Source organism: Fistularia commersonii, chromosome 23 (genome assembly GCF_037954325.1).
Source record: "Fistularia commersonii isolate RoL2024-O1a breed Wild chromosome 23, RoL_Fcom_v1.0, whole genome shotgun sequence".
Classification (NCBI taxonomy): Eukaryota; Metazoa; Chordata; class Actinopteri; order Syngnathiformes; family Fistulariidae; genus Fistularia; species Fistularia commersonii.
In genome coordinates, this window is record NC_141306.1 from 14,760,011 (window position 1) to 14,776,897 (window position 16,887).

Sequence of the window (16,887 nt, forward strand, 5' to 3'; positions counted from 1 at the left end):
ACGCTCCAAAGCGAATTGTGTGTTTTTGCAAACACACTTTGACCTCAGAATAACAAGGACACATTCCCTCCATCGTGCAATGACAAAATGAAGCTTAACACTCAGATTGTTTTGACACAGTGATAAAACTGAGCTGCATTTGCAAGACTGAATTAGTGCTTTGAATCACATTTGAACCCATTCTCGAATTGAAATACTGTGACTGTCGAATATTCCGTTATAATACCTTGTGTTTGCACGCATTTGTTGTATTTACTTATTTTTTGTAGTCCTTGTGTGACGTGGGGACGCTCACGTCAAGAGAGGGACTTGCAAAATCTCCTACGTCAAATGATAGAATTTCCAACCTCACATCATTATTTCGCTATCAATTGCAAAGACTGTAAAATTTAACTGCGAGACCCCATCATGTAAGGTGAAGGAATGCGCTACCCTGCTGTTCCGATGACACCCCGGGGATAATTGACTAGAGCCAGGGGTCGGAGGAAGTCATTATCAGGACTTCTTCCGAACCGCGACTTCGATCAAAGCACAGTTTTACACAACCCAGGTGCTCATATTCCAAGAGAGCGTAAACCAGGGGTTGGAGGAAGTTTTGATAAACTTCCTCCGACCAACAGCTCTGATCGAAGCGCAGTTTACGAGGCCCCGCAGCCCAGATGGTCGCACTCCCTAGAGAGCGTAAAACCGGGGGGGTCGGGGAAGCCATTGTCAGGACTCCCTCCGACCCTTTTGGCCAAAAGGTATAAAATGAGCCTGATCCTTTGGATCGGGGCCAGAACTTCTTCATCTACACATTCGACCGGACGCGTCTCAGCGGGTGTCTGGAGGAGCCGAACGATCCTCGCGGGGTGACGTTCATTCTGGCCCGGGATATCTCCTAAGTGTATTTTCCTGACTTTGAATAAACCATTCTTGCTTGATTAGTTCCTGGCCGTTGTGACGTTTTTCCCTGAATGATAATCTGAACACACCGGGACAACAAAGTCCGGTCCCGTGGCAGGAGCCACAAAGACGGACATGACACTGAATGAATTCTGAGGCGGCAGAGGCGCGTATGAGAGCTGACACAGTGGTGAGGTGGATGTCACAAAGGAGTTCAAGGTGGAAGTGCATCAGGGATCAGCTCCCCCTTCTTCTTCTTCTTCTTCTTCTTCTCTATGGTGATGGACGGGATGAGCGTAGACTATGATGGCTATCTGTAGTGAGAGCAGGGAGCCGGTGGAGGAGCATCTGGAGAGGTGGAGCCCTGCGCTGGAAAGGAGAGGGCTGCAGGAGAATAGAGACTGCAGAATATATGAGAGTTTAGAGGGAGTAGAGATGAAGAAGGTGGAGGGTTTGACGTACCAAGGGTCAGAGTGCTGGATGATGGCTGGACGCTCAGCTGCTTTGCAGGGCAACGGTGTCGGCACAGATGACTGGACAACATCTTTTAAATGCTAGTCTAAGACATTTTTCTGATCAGGAAACACTAGTAGCCGTTCCCTGTTACAACCTTTTTTTTAACTCTTTTGAATTGTGTGAGAGGGTAACTGGTTGCCCTGCGATTGACACGCCTCTCGGCCCGTGGCAGCTGGGATGAAGCGTCAGACAACAGACGGACGGACGGATGAATATGAAAAAGCCAGTGCTAACAAGAACATAACTGAAAGTTTAAATAAGACCTCCTGAGCCTCCTCAAGACACCACCTTATGGTGGTGGAGGTGTTAGTGCGTCCCAGTGATCCTGGAAGCCCTGTTGTCTGGGCTTTGTGCCCCTGGTGGGTCCACTCAATGCAAACAGGTCCCATATGCGGGACCCCTGATGATGACAAACAAGGGAGTCAGGGTTTTCGCTCACCTGGCCTCGGGTCACAGGCCCCCTCTGGAGTCGGCCCAGGGGTGGGTTCAATGGTGAGCGGACCCCGGGGCTCATCACCCATAAGAGGGGCCAAGGGGTCGGGTGCAACTGGACTGGCGGTATGACAGAAGCTGGCTCTCTGGACCCGGACCGTCGCCTCTCTGGTTGGACTCGCCTCCACGCACGGCTCGGGCCCCGGAACCAGAGGAGTCGGACTGTTTTCCGCTCTGGAGTTGCCCCCAGCGAGAGGCGCCGGGCAGGTGTGGGTGAACTCACCGCCCCTGGACTCGGTTCTACCAGGAGACTTCAGCCAGACCTCGGAGGGCCGGCTCGGGAGGAACCCGGAAGGTGTTTTAGTGCACGGATTGTCCAGAACGAACCCCATGTTCAGGCATACGAGGGCTCATATGTGGAGCATCGGCACCAGCACGCCCTCGGCTGCCGAAGACCAGGTCCAACAACAGGTCTCTTCTGGACACCGGGCGAGGAGATTGGAGCGTCACCTTTATTGGGAGATTATTATTTTTGGGAGAAACCCAATGGCATCAGAAGTAAAACTGTCAATTCATCACCTTCATAATTTTCTGTTGGTTTTATGAACAATATGAAAATGAAAGCTCAAGATTAACATATCCAAGTCTTAGATTTGTATTAGCGAGACTCTTAAAATCCTACAGATGAAGATACCTTTACTAAAAAAAATGAAGAGAGCAGATGTCATTGTTTTCACTCTCTCTCTTTATTAGGTGTTTTTGTGGTGCATTCAGGAACCTGCACATCCAGCAGCTCCGGCAGCAGGTAGAACAGAGCATTTTGCAAGATTAGAGATAAATTTTACACCAAAGTTCCAGAGATTACAGACAGAGCATTCTGTGAGGATGGTCAGTTGTACGATTTGTCATTAAAAGGCCTTTAATAACTCATCTTTTTTTCACTGATATGACCTACGACTGTTTCAACACACACACACGCACACGCGCACGCACACACAAGCGCACGCACACACACACGTTAGTTTAAGGGGAACACTGTTTGGCCAGACTTGATCTGACGTGTCGAGATCAGACTGTCAGCGATGTAAATCCTTCAGCAACACACTTCTAACTTTGCTGGAAAGGAAAACAGACATTCAGAGGCTTCTTTAAATTTGCAACAAAGCAACCTGAGAACTTCAGTCAAGCCGAGGGCAAAAAAGGGAAAAACTGGAGATTTTCTTTAGCTTCTCAAAAATGGAGAAAAAAAATTGCACTTCACCAAACTAACTAACTTTTCTCTCTCTGGGCAAGTGACAGTAAATCATCAATACTTGATTGACATGTGGGGATGGACACAGACATGCAGGGAAGAAGGCAGTATAGAAACATAGATATGACAGAAAAATAATTTAAGAAGTGGAACAACATGTATAAGGTGACAAACATGGGGTAACAACGTCCATTCTAAGGTGTTTTTTTTTTTAAAGGTACTTTTTATGTTTATAATTTTTTTTTAAACCTTTTGTATTTGTGTTCAGCAAATTAATAGCAGGAGATTTTTTAGTTGTTTTTTTTTCAAGAGATATTTAGGTTTTTTTGTGCTCTGTTTACAAGCTGCAGTGGTTGGTGGGAAACCAAAACCGTCTTCGCCACTGACTTCATCCGTGTTCGCCTCTTTATTGCTTTTTTATTTTTCGTACCAAAACAACGAAAGAGACCATGTGCTCCTTTTTGCCAATTGCCGAGGGAGTTGGCCGTTGATGTTACCATGGAAACTTCATTGATTTGCCTCATGTGATGGCACCGCACAGATGCCGCCAGCGTTGAGCGAGATGTTTTTGGTGAGCAGGTTCCCGTTTGGTCTCTCTAGGGGGCGCTGACCGGTTGCAAAGGGGGGCACGGGGATGAGCCGCCCTCCTGTCGGGGCAACAGGATGCCGTAGACACTCGAGCCCCCCCCTCCTGCTGACGACGTCGCCCCCTCCTGGACAGCGGCGGTCGAAGCGACGTCTTCGTTGTAGAGGCGCTTGATTCCGTCGTAGAAGTCGTCGACCTCCATCTCCTCCACCTGAACACACACACACACGCGTGACTCCGAGCTGTGATCCATTATTTCATCCATTATTTTGATTGCGCTGAGACTCATCGATTAACCCACGGAGCCCGTTTAAGGTTGTTTTACGACCATCGTCGATTATTGTTTTTGTTCCCGTCTGATCACCTGAGTGTCCGGCCGAGAGCCGGCGTTACCTTGCGCTTCGCCGAGGCCTTGCAGCGCAGCGTGAGCTGCAGGGGGTGCAAAGGGCGGAGGTGTTTGGGCGGGGAGAGCAGAGCTGGGAGGCTGCTGTCGGCGGGGGCAGAAAGGAGAGAGCTCCAGGAGTGTTGGCCGCCCGCCGCCCCCGCCGCCGCTGGGGCCCCAGGCTGGCCGGGGCCTCCGGAAGACTGTGGAGGAGAGCCGACCGTCCCTGACGACAAACATGGAGGGCCAGTTTGAGTCTCAGAGAAGGAAACCAGCGCACTCACCAAGTTTGCTTTTTACTTGGACGACAAAGGTTTCTTCGGTCCTTTCGTCGATCGCGATCTATTTTCCGGAGTGTATTCAAACAGTTTCCCGCAACTCACGAAAGTGAACGCCTTACGTTCTCTTTTGTTTCCGTTAGTACCTAAATGTAACCCGACAACAGGTACATATGTTCCCCCGCTGTCCATTTAGGAATTACCTCAGGGTCAATTCGACACCAGGTCATAAAAATGAAAGGAAAAAAACAAAGAATTTGTTGCCGGGTCACATTTGTTCCTCGATGATCGGCGTATTGGAGAGTGAAATGCAATGTTATGGGCTTAAAATGAAAGATACCCAGCGTGGGACCAGGGTGGGGGAGGTCCGGGGCCGGAGGCTGCGAGGGGGTCGGGCTCTGACGGGGTCGGTAGATGTAGACAGTGTTGGGAGGCAGGGAAGATCTCAGCGTGGACAGACTGCGTGCCACAAGCTCTCGACTGCGGATCAACTCGAAACTGTCGATCTGACGGAGAGAGAAAGGGGACACGTTAATTGATCGTTCAAACTGAGAAATATTTCAAATGACGGCGTTCAACGTTACTAACTTTCACTAACTAACAATACTATCACTAACTGGCTGGTAACGGCACTTGATTAGACAAAAGGGAGGCGGTCATGAGAAGTAAACAGTGCAGAGATGACAAAGACTGCGCTGTCAGTTGCCAGGAGTTACCATGTTTGCAGGGAAACTATTGTTCCAGGAGAGGTCTTGCGGTCACATTGAGACACGGCACGGAGATTTCTTTCGACTGCCGAAAATGGACAAACTACCGATGATTACGGACAAACGTTCGGAGCGAAAATCAGAAGGCGAGAGTTCCAGGAATCACCCGTTAAATGCAAACAAATGGCGGTGGGACAAACGTACCTGTGCCTTTCTCAGCAGCTCGATAGTGAGAGCCAGCCAGTCCGGGCAGCAGGTCTCCAGCTCCAGCGTGATGATGGCCAGGGCCAGCATGGACCCTCTCAGCTGAAGGAGGAGGAGGCAGACACAACCGGTCATTTCCCCGGTATATATTCATGTCATCGCACGACGTCGGCGTCTGCGTGCGTGTACCTGGATGAGCGTGTAATCCGCCAGGCAGTGGTAAAGCCTCTGTGTGAGCAGGGCCAGATGCTGGGAGCGGTTCATCCCCAGCGTGGACTCCAAAAACCCAGAGCGACACAGCGACACCATTGCGTGGAACTACGGGAGGGGATGAAGAGGAGAGACGGACGGTGGGAAACATATCACCAGACTTGATGAATAATGTCCCGTGTCGCGGCTTGACAACAACACCGGAGCCACTTTTAAAAGACGTCCATAAAACCCTTCGCTGAATCATTGAAAACTGAAAGCAGCTGATCAACACTGAGAAAATGTGTTTTCACTTTATAGATTTCCAAGTATTTATTGCAAAATAAAACACAAAACTACTCCCAATTGATGAATATGTTTGCTGAGCGCGCACACACACACACACACACACACACACACACACACACACACACACACACACACACACACACACACACACACACACACACACACACACACACACACACACACACACACTTCAAAAATGAATGCGAGATGGCTTGCTTTCAGGCCGTTCCAGTGTTTGGCCACTAGATGTCACCAAGCCGCCGATTAAAGCAAACAAATTGGAAAAAAAAAAACCTTTTGCTGAGCAGTGACCCGATCAGCTGAATATTGATAGCAGATCAGCTGTTTTGGGGGGAGACGGGCAGCCGAGGGCGGCGGACATACGATGTGCAAGAAGTCCAGCGGCGTGGCGGTGTGCAGATCCCAGCCCAGCTTGTCCAGGATGATCCTCTCCATCCTGAGGATCTCTGATGGGGAACAGCCACAGCTGCTGGAGGCAGCTAGCTCCTTCAGAGGGGGCACACACTGACACACACACACACACTGCCTGGTAAACAATATGGCGGCTCAGTTAGCTGTGACAGTGTGTGTGTCTGTCGTGGCAGTGGTTTCTCACCTCATCCTCCTCACAGGTCTTGGCAGCCAGGAAGAAGCAGGCGATGGCGATGCAACGCAGGTACTTTGGACGAGCCTGATGACGATAAAGTAAGAAAAATTCAATAACAAGTTCCGGTTGATGGATAAACGCTGGGTCTATTTCTGGAGACGGTGCCCCAGAGGACACTTTGCTGTGGAAACACAGCTTCTTCCCTGGCAGCCACACTGGTTGGCAGATTGGACTTGGAAATGTTTTCTTCTTCTTCTCCTTTGGTCTTTTCCCTTCAGGGTCTCCACAAGGAATCCACCTTCTCCATCTCACTGTGTTCTCTGGATCCTCCTCTCTCACACCAACTACCTTCATATCTTCTCTCACGACGTCCATCGATCTTCTCCTTGGTCTTCCTCTAGACCTCCTGCCCGGCAGCTCCAATACCAGCATCCGTCTACCAATGTTTTCACTATACTCTAAAATGTTTTACTACTGCATTATATTACATCAAAGATACCTAACCTGTGAACTGTATTAAACTAAATATTAAATCAATACATGCCACTTGAAGTTAAACATGGGCAAATAAGCACTGAGATGTTGGTAGAATCAGAAAATAATTTTCTCGACATTATACTTCCCTATCTTTTCAGACAGAAAGTAATAGTTTCTCTTCACGATCTCATTTTCCAAGCTAATGTGAATCATCCTCAGCCCTGATCAAGGTTTATGATAGAAAAATGCTCTTGGTGTGTCGGTCTAAAAGTGAGGGATTGACAGAGATTATCAGTTATTTTACTGCTGCAAATGTATATATGATTGTATGAAAATAGCACCATAACGTCAGCAGATCAGCAGAGTCTTCAGCTGAATGCAAGATCAAACCCAGATCCAAATCAGCCGGTCTCAATTCTTTGCTAAATGACACGTGGGCTTCATTGTGTCAGCAGCCCAGAAGGACACATTGTCTTATGTAATGTTAAGACATTTACATGGATTAAATGGAACAAGACCCTTCCTACGATGGTTTGTGACAAACCTGAATAACCTGCTTCAGATCTGTACCCTGATATGCCCTACTTCTTTTTAGTTTGGATTTCTACCTCTGCGGTTTGGTATGGAAGCGACAGCGAGCGAGAGCGGTCGCCGTTTGCCTCCCTGCTACAACCTGAAACATCACTTTTCCCGGCCGGTGGCAGGAATCCTTAGTCAGCAGTCTGCCCTTCATTTCAACATTGAAAGCACTTATTGATCAGGAGTCAGGCGGAGAAAAATATCTAACGGTAACAGAACAGGATAGGTTTGGAATACTCACAGTCAATTATGAGAATATTAACGCTATTGCTGAATGAATGATAGTTTATGATCAAAATGTTGTGCTAAATTTAATGGGAATAAAAATCTAAATTCTCTGATTTCAGTTTAGCAAATGTGAATCCAGTGGTTTGTTCACAGTGAAGTGAATGTAATGTAATGTGGATAATTACTGATGTCACTGTGGGCTTTGGCAAAGGATCACTCACCATTTATACCATTTACAGACCAGTAAATGGTTCAATTAATCAAGAATAAAATGACAGATTAAGCAATGTGAAAATAGTCATTGGTTGTAATCCAATGGTTCATTTTTGCTTTGTTTTTTTTCTCCGATGAAAACCAATTCTTTTTTTCCTCCAAACTGCATTATTAGTATAATGTGACGCAACGAACCCTGCTTTGCATTTAAATGCTGCTCCCGCGTGAATGAAGTTAAAAAAAAAATTATGATAAGTAAAGCTTATCAGAGAACTTTATCTTTTATTCGTGTACTGTCTTCTGCTGACGGCGGTTAAGTTTATCTGCAATAAAAGTCAGCAGACACATCAAATTTGTAATTTTTGACTCCCAGATATGGACTTCAACTCCAAAAATACTTTCCAAGAGTCGTGCTGTGTGTTTCGTTCCACAAACCACAGCCTGGATCAGGGAGCAACAAGACGCTGTGTGGAAACTGGTATAAAATGGATATTTTTACAAATAATAATCATTTTCTTCAACCCCGATTTTACAGTACTGCGGCAAAATAAAAATAGAAAAGTATATACACAATTTTTCCCACTCGCACGCACAAGTGTTTTATACCTCCTGCATTTTATCGTACTGTCTTGAGCAGGAGCTGCTGCAACCGAAAGCAATAAAGTCATTCTGATTCCTGGAAGCCTCTGCTGACCTTGATGGTAGCCAGGAAGCGGTCCAGGATGCTGACAGCAAGAACCAGCGTCTCGGGGTACAACTGCAGCCTGCTGTGGAGCTCCAACAACCAGCACACCACCTCGTCACGCTGGGCCGGGGAGATGTCTGTACTCTGCAAAACACACACACATGCTGACTAGGCCTGTGGGACACACTCGCTGTGCATTTAGCCCAGGAGACAAGAAGATCTGAGAAGCCACTCCAGGAGGAAATGGGTTACATTCCATGTATTAAGCATTATTTCTTACGGATAATTCACAGACGAAAAGGACCGAACCCATCGATTGACACATCATGGAAAGGAATAAACATTTCAATTGTGCAATGAGAGCCACGTCGGAAAAGATATTTTCATCAAATCAAATGTACTTGTTATCGGACAAGATAAAAAAGGGGACTATGACAGAAATTGCACCGCGACGTCATACACATGATCTCAACTTGTTTTCCCGGGATCATGAAGTTATTGCTTCCCGAGCGGAGAGCCGGCCGTCGAACCTATTTTGGGACGCAAATGAGAGGAACGAGATTTTCTTCTCTTTTCAAACAGTGGTGTGGTTTCCAGGCAGGTTCTGGTTGGACTCCCAACTCATGTTGACAGGCCGACTTATTCACCTGAATCCCTGAGTGACGGATGTTTACTCAGGACCTGCTGGAGCGGTTTAGACTCCCATACTTCTGGCGGTGGTGAGACCATCGTGTAGCTCCAAAACACATGCGTGACATAAACTCGTAGGCGGCTCTGCATACAAAGCAACAAGCGCTCCGATACCCAGGCGCTCTTCCCTGTGTGACACACCTGCCCCTCAGAATTGCAGGTGTGTTTTCGACGCAAAAGACATCGGACACAAACGCGTCCACGTTCACCTCCATATACGTGTCATTTGTTTAGAGGAAATAAAAGCAAGTATTTCCAGAGGGGCCGTCGGTGTCGCTTCTCAGCCCGTAAAATCCATGTTTTGAAAGCGGATGTGATTGGTAAACCCCAAAACTACTTTTGTATGCAGCGTTTCTTCTTCACCTTACAAAAGTTTCTTTAGACCAGTGTCTCCCAACCACTGTGCCGTGAGAGATCATCAGGTATGCCGTGGAAAAATGCCCACTTTCACCTGATTGGTCCGAAAATTATTTATCCAACGTAAATAATGTGTCTTCCTATGTCTATGTGGGCAGCGTGTCCATTCCATGGCAACGGGTAGTGAATTAATCTGTGCATCTGTGTATCAGAGGGATTAGTGACGCTTTGCGTGATACATTTTTAAAATAAAAAGTACTTGTATCTGTGTAAACAAACAGGCAGCGTTGTTGAAAATGACCAAGAAGAGTGAGAAAGCAGTGAAAGCTGCTATAAAGTTGCTGAACTCATCTCTAAATCCAAACAGCAAAACATTAATACTACCTGCCGGCAAAACCATTGTAAAAGAAATGGCTCTGGCGTTGATAAAGAAATAGCCAGTTCTCTCAAATAATACAATTTTCAGACATATTGATGACATGTCTTCAGACATTGCAAAAAAGTGTTCTGGAAAAGTTGCACATCAGTGGGAAATTTGCATTGCAACTTGATGGATCTACAGATATTAGATATATAAGATTTCACACTAAGTAAATTGAGATGATGGTTTCATTCTAATTCGTTAAAAACTGTTTTTGACATATTTATTTGGTGGTGTGCCGTGTGATTTATCTAATGCAAAATATGTGCCGTGGCTGAAATAAGGTTGGGAAACACTGCTTTTGAAGATGCCCAACTGCAGCAGAGTAGATTTAGGACATGTTGTCACCGAAGACGTGTGTTATGTGTGTCTAACACTGAACAAGCAGCAAGGGTCAGAGGCCAAAGTGCGACTGACTCCAGCGAGCTGGAACGCAACACCGTCCGACCACTTCTCTCAAACCCTCCAAAATAAAAAAACAAAAAAAACACAAGACCTCCTTTCAGCCTGCCGTGTGGAACAGAAGCCAACGCTCCATGTGTGTGAAAGATCACACACACACACACACGGTTGTCATGGCATAACTTAAAGGCCACAAAGACCTGAGGCTCACTGAACAGCTGATGTCTTTTGCCTCAGAAGAAATTGAAACATGAGGTGGGCACCGGATCTACACTCCGCAGGCTGTTTTGAAAAAGATCAGGAAGGAGGGCTGAAACACATGGTCGACCTGTTCTGAGTTGGGAGGCAAAAAGAAGACTGATCGGCTGAGACGCCGCAACTACTCAAACTCACTGTGGCTGTATTTCTTTGAAAGTAATTGGACTGAAAAACAAAACAAACTGTGCTTACAAACAAACATACATAGTGACTGTGCGGATGTAATGCAGCTTTTCTGCTGCTGTTTATTTGCCCCTGAGACTGACAGGCTCCTTCACCTCATGGCCGTGGCTCCCGTCTCAGCCTTGACCACTGATAAGTCTATCAGTCATTTACAGCCTTTAACTGGCCACTGTTTTAATCAAAATAAATAATGTGATAGTTTCATTTGAGGTTAATCTCCACATCATATAATCTGTCACTGTCCTGTGTATGCAGCGGCCTGTCCTTTTAGATTATAGTTGTAAACCTAAACAAGAACTTTGCTCGCTCATTCTCTCTCAGATGCAGTCCTTGGATAGGAAAAAAAAAATAAAGTCATGGACAACCAATGAAATATAACTGCCTTGAGAAGAGGTCACCTAAGGTAATTTAGTCGAGTGCCACCGGTACGGCGCCACTTGAAAAATACCAAAAACAAGCACTGGAACAGAGAACCCCTAAACTAATCCTGCTTCACCCTGGGATGTAGCATTTTCCATATATCGGACCCACGAGGTCAAAGGTGTACCTAATAAACCCGCCTGTGACCTGAAGGTGCTGAAATGACTGAGCAGCAGCAGATCTGGACGGACACCCGTGCACATCCAAACAGTGTGTATGTGGCCTCAACGGTGTCTGCCACACAAATACAGCAGAGGAGAAAAAGGGGTTTTGGCGAAGAAGAGCCATCCAGAACATTTTCTGGATGAATGTTTGAGAAATGGCAGGACATCTACAGGTCTGTGAGAAGCGAATGTACTTGCTTCACCATTTTGAAGTGAAGTGCCTCTGATCGAGTCGGGGCGTGTCACGGCATGAATCCGAATGCAATCGTAGATGGCGCGGTAAAATAGGAACCTTAGATGAATGCAGCCCAACTAAACGCAGAAGCAACAAGTGGAGGAATCTGCAGATTTGGTTTGAGATGTGTGATCATTTTACCCCTAAAAAGGAACATACCAACTAAAGGCTGCAACAAAGAAATTGGGTTCTAGCGAGAAAGCGAAATACGAGAAATGTTTAGTTATACATTAATTGTGATTTGGACTGAATGGCCTGGGACTTCAACTTACAACCTGCAGGTATCTGCTGGTATCTGCTGGTATCTGCTGGTATCTGCTGGTCCTCCTAACCAGGGGACATGACCACAACTTCATCGCTCTCAATGTTATTACTAACAGCAGGGCCCTGAAAACACAAACTGAAGCTGAAGCACTGAGCTACCTTGTGCTGCCAGTATCGTCCAATAATTCCTGACCTGAAATGACTCTATTTCAATTATATGAGCAAAGATTGCAAGACACAAAGCCTTTCTACAGAAATCAGACACAAATTATAAGCCATTGCTCCCTAGATTCATGAGGGCTACTTGGACTTCACAGTTGGAAAACCTTCTTTTGGGCTTCAGAATAAAACTCAAACTATATCTGCGGATATATATATATATATATATATATATATATAGCTGGCGAGAGGTGGGTTCACCCCGGACTGGTCGCCATTCGCAGGGTCACGTACACAGACAGACAACCGTTCACTCGCTCGCTCATTTGAGGCAATTTTCCCCATTTTTTTTTCCAATGAACTTGCTGCATGTTTTTGGACTGTGGGAGGAAATCCACGTCTTCTTATCTGCTATGTCAAAAATATGAAAAGATGTATAAAATCGATGTCAACATAACCAAATGAAAGTATAGTTGAACTGATATTTTACAAACGCACTCAAAAGTTAGAACAAAAAAATAAAACTGATTTGAACTGCTGAGTCAGTCAACTAAAAACCTGAGCCTGTTCAGGAGGTAAAAGAAGCTCAATCACTGCCAACACAGTAACTTGGAGTGAAGAGGATAGAAAATGCAATACGCCAGGTGTCCTTTAGAGTGAAAGATGGTACATTAGTAATGTATGTCAGACATGGAGTTGGAATGTGAGGGGTTCACTGGGCGAGTCTTCATGATTGTGACGTGTTCACTGAATCACTGCATCTCTGATGTAATCTGTCTGGTGCACTAATGCTGGAAACTTACACAGTGGCAAAGAAAGCACAATTCCAGAATGTCACTTAGACACTCTATACACATCTAGTGAAAGGTGTGCACACACACACACACACTCACACACACACTCATTCACTCACACTCACGCACACTCACGCACACTCACGCACACACCCACACACAACTATGAAACGAATGAATGGCACTTTTCAAATACACAGTTCCTGCATGACTTGGCTTGACTGGACTTGGGTGCTTTTCCACTCTTTCACAGCGCCTCCTCAATGTGGGCGGGGTCGTCACAGCACCAGGGTGCAAAACTGCCGTGGCGTCATTTCGTATGCAACACTAGACACGCAAATGATGGAGGACGTCCAGGCGATGGGGTAATTTCAGCTCCGTCTGTGGCTTTTCTGTCACACAAAAGCGAGAGAGGAGCCAGAGAAACTACGAGCGGCGAGACGCAGCGCACATCCCCGGATGTAGCGCTCTCGCAGGGTTTTTTAAAATGTCGGGTTCGACCGTGTTGAAGGCCACGCTCAGTGGTTCTTATCAGTGGCCAGGAGTTTGTCGACATCTCCTTTTAGTACAGAACTAGGTACCATTCACCATCCCTAACGAAAATGTGACAAGAACCGAGTCGTGCCGGAAACGTGCTGTGGAAAAACACCGTGAGTCAGAGTTAAGGAGAATCGGCACCTGTGAGGGAACTTTCTTTGGCACGTAGACCTTCCACATCTTGGCTTCCCTAGAAGCTGCCTTCTCCAGAAGAAAAGACAGCCTCTGGCGTCCCCAGGGTTCGGTGAATTTCATCCTCTCCCGCCCTGGTTAAGCCGGCCTCCCCGCTGGATACAGCTACCTGCACAGAGACAAATGTCAGCTCCGGCCAGAGGGTAGGCGACGCTCGGCCTACGCAAGACCAGAGCCTACAGACCTTTATGATGAGCCTGGACAAAACATAGCAAAGTTATACATTCAGTTCGCCCTTGAGGCCATGTTCCTCCAAATCCCCCAGGCTGCCCCAGGTCCAGTGATGCACAGGGCTCTTCACTGGAAGGGCCAGAGCTTTATTGAAGCCTCAACTGAGTAGGAACTTGTTCTAGTTCTAGTCAAGTAGCAGACACTTACGTCTGCCTTACATTAATATAGAAGAGAGAAATTCAGTGTGTCAAACATAATATAGGATGCATTTGTGAGGGATAGATGTAGAGGCTTAACAAAAAAAATCAAATTATTCACTTGGAAGGAAAATGCTGAGATCTCAACAGGAGCACAAAAATTTGGTTCATATACAAAATGTCTAAGTGAGTGTGAATTTATATCATTGATTTGAGAGAGATGTCAAGGCCATCCTGTTTTGGCTTGAATCTCAATGAAACTGTTATGTGACTGCCAATGTTTTTGTCCAATTCAGCATAAAGTAAATGTTTCACTTAGCCTGGTGAAACAGTCCCCAATCACAGCAGCCCTTTGTCATCAGGAAAACACAGGCCTTGTTCTACGGAGGTGTGGCGGGGTCCCGGAGCATCAACTATTAAATTTTACGAAGAGGATTCACTACCTGGGCGGTTTACCCTACTCACAATAAGGAAATGGAAAAGACTTGTACTTAAAAACATCGCCTCCTGCATTTCCTTTATGAATGCGTCTTCCTCAACACGCCCGCATCCAAGCATGGATTCTCAGTGACCCTCGAGAATGTTGATGCGTAAACATGAACAAGCTGATTAATGGTTCTCACGGAGATGGCAGAAATAGTGATAATAAACATTACGTGGCATCGTGACTGTCTTTTTGATGACACCTAATTGCATAGTTTTGGTATGTAACCCATGTGTGAAGACTATATTTCCACAGTGTGTGTGTGTGTGTGTGTGTGTGTGTGTGTGTGTGTGTGTGTGTGTGTGTGTGTGCAGCAGCTGCCCCGTCCACAGTGACCAGCCAGCCCATTGTTGGAGTCATTTCACATGATGAAAAAATGTTCATCGTCTTTGCAGTTAATAATTTGCCGTTCGTGTCCTTATGTACACCTCAGTGATGATTCCTATCACAAAAGCAGGTCGGTGCCTGAATGTGAAATGAAAGCACCGTGAAACTTAATTTGGATTTACTTTTTTTGGTTTCCCTTTCTATTAAAGTTTGCTCACACTGCGAGAACATACTCTGTGAGGAGTTTCCTGATTATTGATCTGACAACTACAGTTAGAAAGAACTGTGCAATGGTTTTGTCAGGGTTTGTTGTCAACACCACATAGATTTTTGCTCTTACTGCGCCTGAATGGTATTGATCCCGATGTTTCTGTCCGTTTATGCTTGTCACTGCAATATTTAGATTTTGTCCAAAACACATTTGAAGGTGGCTTTGCTAGAAATCCAGGCTCGCAGGACTGATGTTGATCCCTTTGCGTTGCAAACGGCGGTTGACCGACCGGACGTTGCTCGGGAAACCAAAAAACGGCTGATCTGGAATCACTATGAATGCATTGAGAGGGAATACTGCGCTTCCAGCAACGATCGAGAAGATTCTATCGATTGTATTGATTGTATTGATTGTATGGAACCAGGAGCGCTTCGGAGCGACACGCCGCTTGCAGCCGGGAGGGAGGCGAGGGCGCCGGGACTCAAGGGGCTCAGCCAACACGGCTTGGAATCCATAGCGGCTACAACGCGGCGGTCATGGACCGCAGACGGCAACATGAAACGTTACTTTCTTTTGTGGGGAAACTACCTGGAACTTCGCACTGCTCGGTCGGAAAGCCCCGGGCGCCGCAGCAGGTGCACAACCGAACACAGAGACATCGAAGGCGACTCGTTCCTGGACTGGAGCCACTTAGCATTAGCAACGGGCTAGCAGCAACGTAGCCGCGTACAACAGAACGCCTGTTTAGTTGAAATTTTACGGACACGACATGATGGATATCGGTCAAGAGAATCTACCGACGTGAAATAAGACGACCTCGAGTTTGTTGACCGTGACTACCGCGTTGACTAAAGAGCAGGGGCATTTAAATGGCTGCCTCGGCCCAGGAAGTAGACGGAGCCCGACGGACTTACCTCCCCTGCGAAGCGGAGAAAACCACAGTTGGATTTCATCCGGTCCTCTCAGTTCAAGGGTAAATAAAGGGTGAAAACGGGGAGCCGTTCTTTAGATCAGTCGTCCATCCTGGCTTCCATTGGGTGGGGTTGGGGAACAGGGGGAGCGAAATATAAAAATAAAAGGAGGGAATATAGACAGATGCGTCTACTTCCGAGGAGAGGACTGGGGGAGGAGAGCGGCACAAGCCCCGCCCCTCCCGGCGCAGCCGGACAACAAAACAATCACACCCGCGGACCAGCCGTGAATAAAACAAAACAAAACTCATACTAAGAAGTAACCCGCACAAAAAGGACAATAAAAGGTGGTTTTGAATATTGGGATTTTCACCGATTAACAATAGCGGTGTGGGGAATTAAGGGCATGAGTGCGTTCAATAGTAGAGCCGCTAGTAGAAATTAGAACTATCTTTTCATACGTATATCTGTGAGAAAATAGACCTACCGTTGTTTCTTCCACCGTCAACATCAAAGGCGTTACATTAATTATACATCTGTGATTTCATATTTCATATTCATCATCTGATTCGACCGTTCTTTGCTCTTTTTCGGTTAGTGTTCTGGACTGTTCTGGTGATGTTGTTGCTGCTGCGACAATAAAAATACCCCGCGCAGGATCGATGAAGTCTATCGCCCCTTATCTTATCTGACACTGCCTGGTCTCATCATTCGCTTTATCGAGTCACAGCCACTGGTTGGATTGAAACAATAATCGAGGAGCCCATTGACTCGATCGATCTCGGGAGTTGGAGGAACACAATAAAAGACTGTCAGAAGGCACTACGTAATGCCAACATTACGTCAGGGCCTGGTCAGGATGCGAGCCAATCAGAGCGCTACATTTTCGGCGGACTATTTGAACGTAAGTCAGTGCGCCTTCCCGATTGGATGATCGAGACATCAGTCCGGGGGGGCGTCTCGTTGCTAATAATCTGTTTA

The 16,887-nt window shown here is 46.5% G+C and overlaps 1 protein-coding gene across 1 annotated transcript; it reads right to left on the minus strand.

Moving 5' to 3' along the window:
- Positions 1-2,560: 2,560 nt before the first annotated feature.
- ccni (cyclin I) lies at positions 2,561-16,149 on the minus strand. The gene is made up of 10 exons (XM_086170705.1): positions 15,910-16,149; positions 13,555-13,714; positions 8,539-8,673; positions 6,357-6,431; positions 6,125-6,265; positions 5,432-5,560; positions 5,243-5,344; positions 4,672-4,837; positions 4,065-4,279; positions 2,561-3,882 (listed from the first exon to the last, which is right to left on the minus strand). The coding sequence occupies exons 2-10, from the start codon at positions 13,666-13,668 to the stop codon at positions 3,682-3,684; spliced, it is 1,278 nt and encodes a 425-aa protein (XP_086026831.1). The 5' UTR covers positions 13,669-13,714; positions 15,910-16,149; the 3' UTR covers positions 2,561-3,681.
- Between the last annotated feature and the right edge of the window lie 738 nt (positions 16,150-16,887).

Bases quoted from the DNA above. Each gene is read 5' to 3' on its own strand.
- ccni (XM_086170705.1), bottom strand. From the start codon at position 13,668: ATGAAATTCACCGAACCCTGGGGACGCCAGAGGCTGTCTTTTCTTCTG. The intron at 6,266-6,356 runs GTGAGAAACCAC...TGTGTGTGTCAG, and splicing joins AGACCTGTGAGGAGGATGAG to TGTGTGCCCCCTCTGAAGGA. The intron at 5,561-6,124 runs GTATGTCCGCCG...CCCCTCCCGTAG, and splicing joins CGCTGGACTTCTTGCACATC to TTCCACGCAATGGTGTCGCT.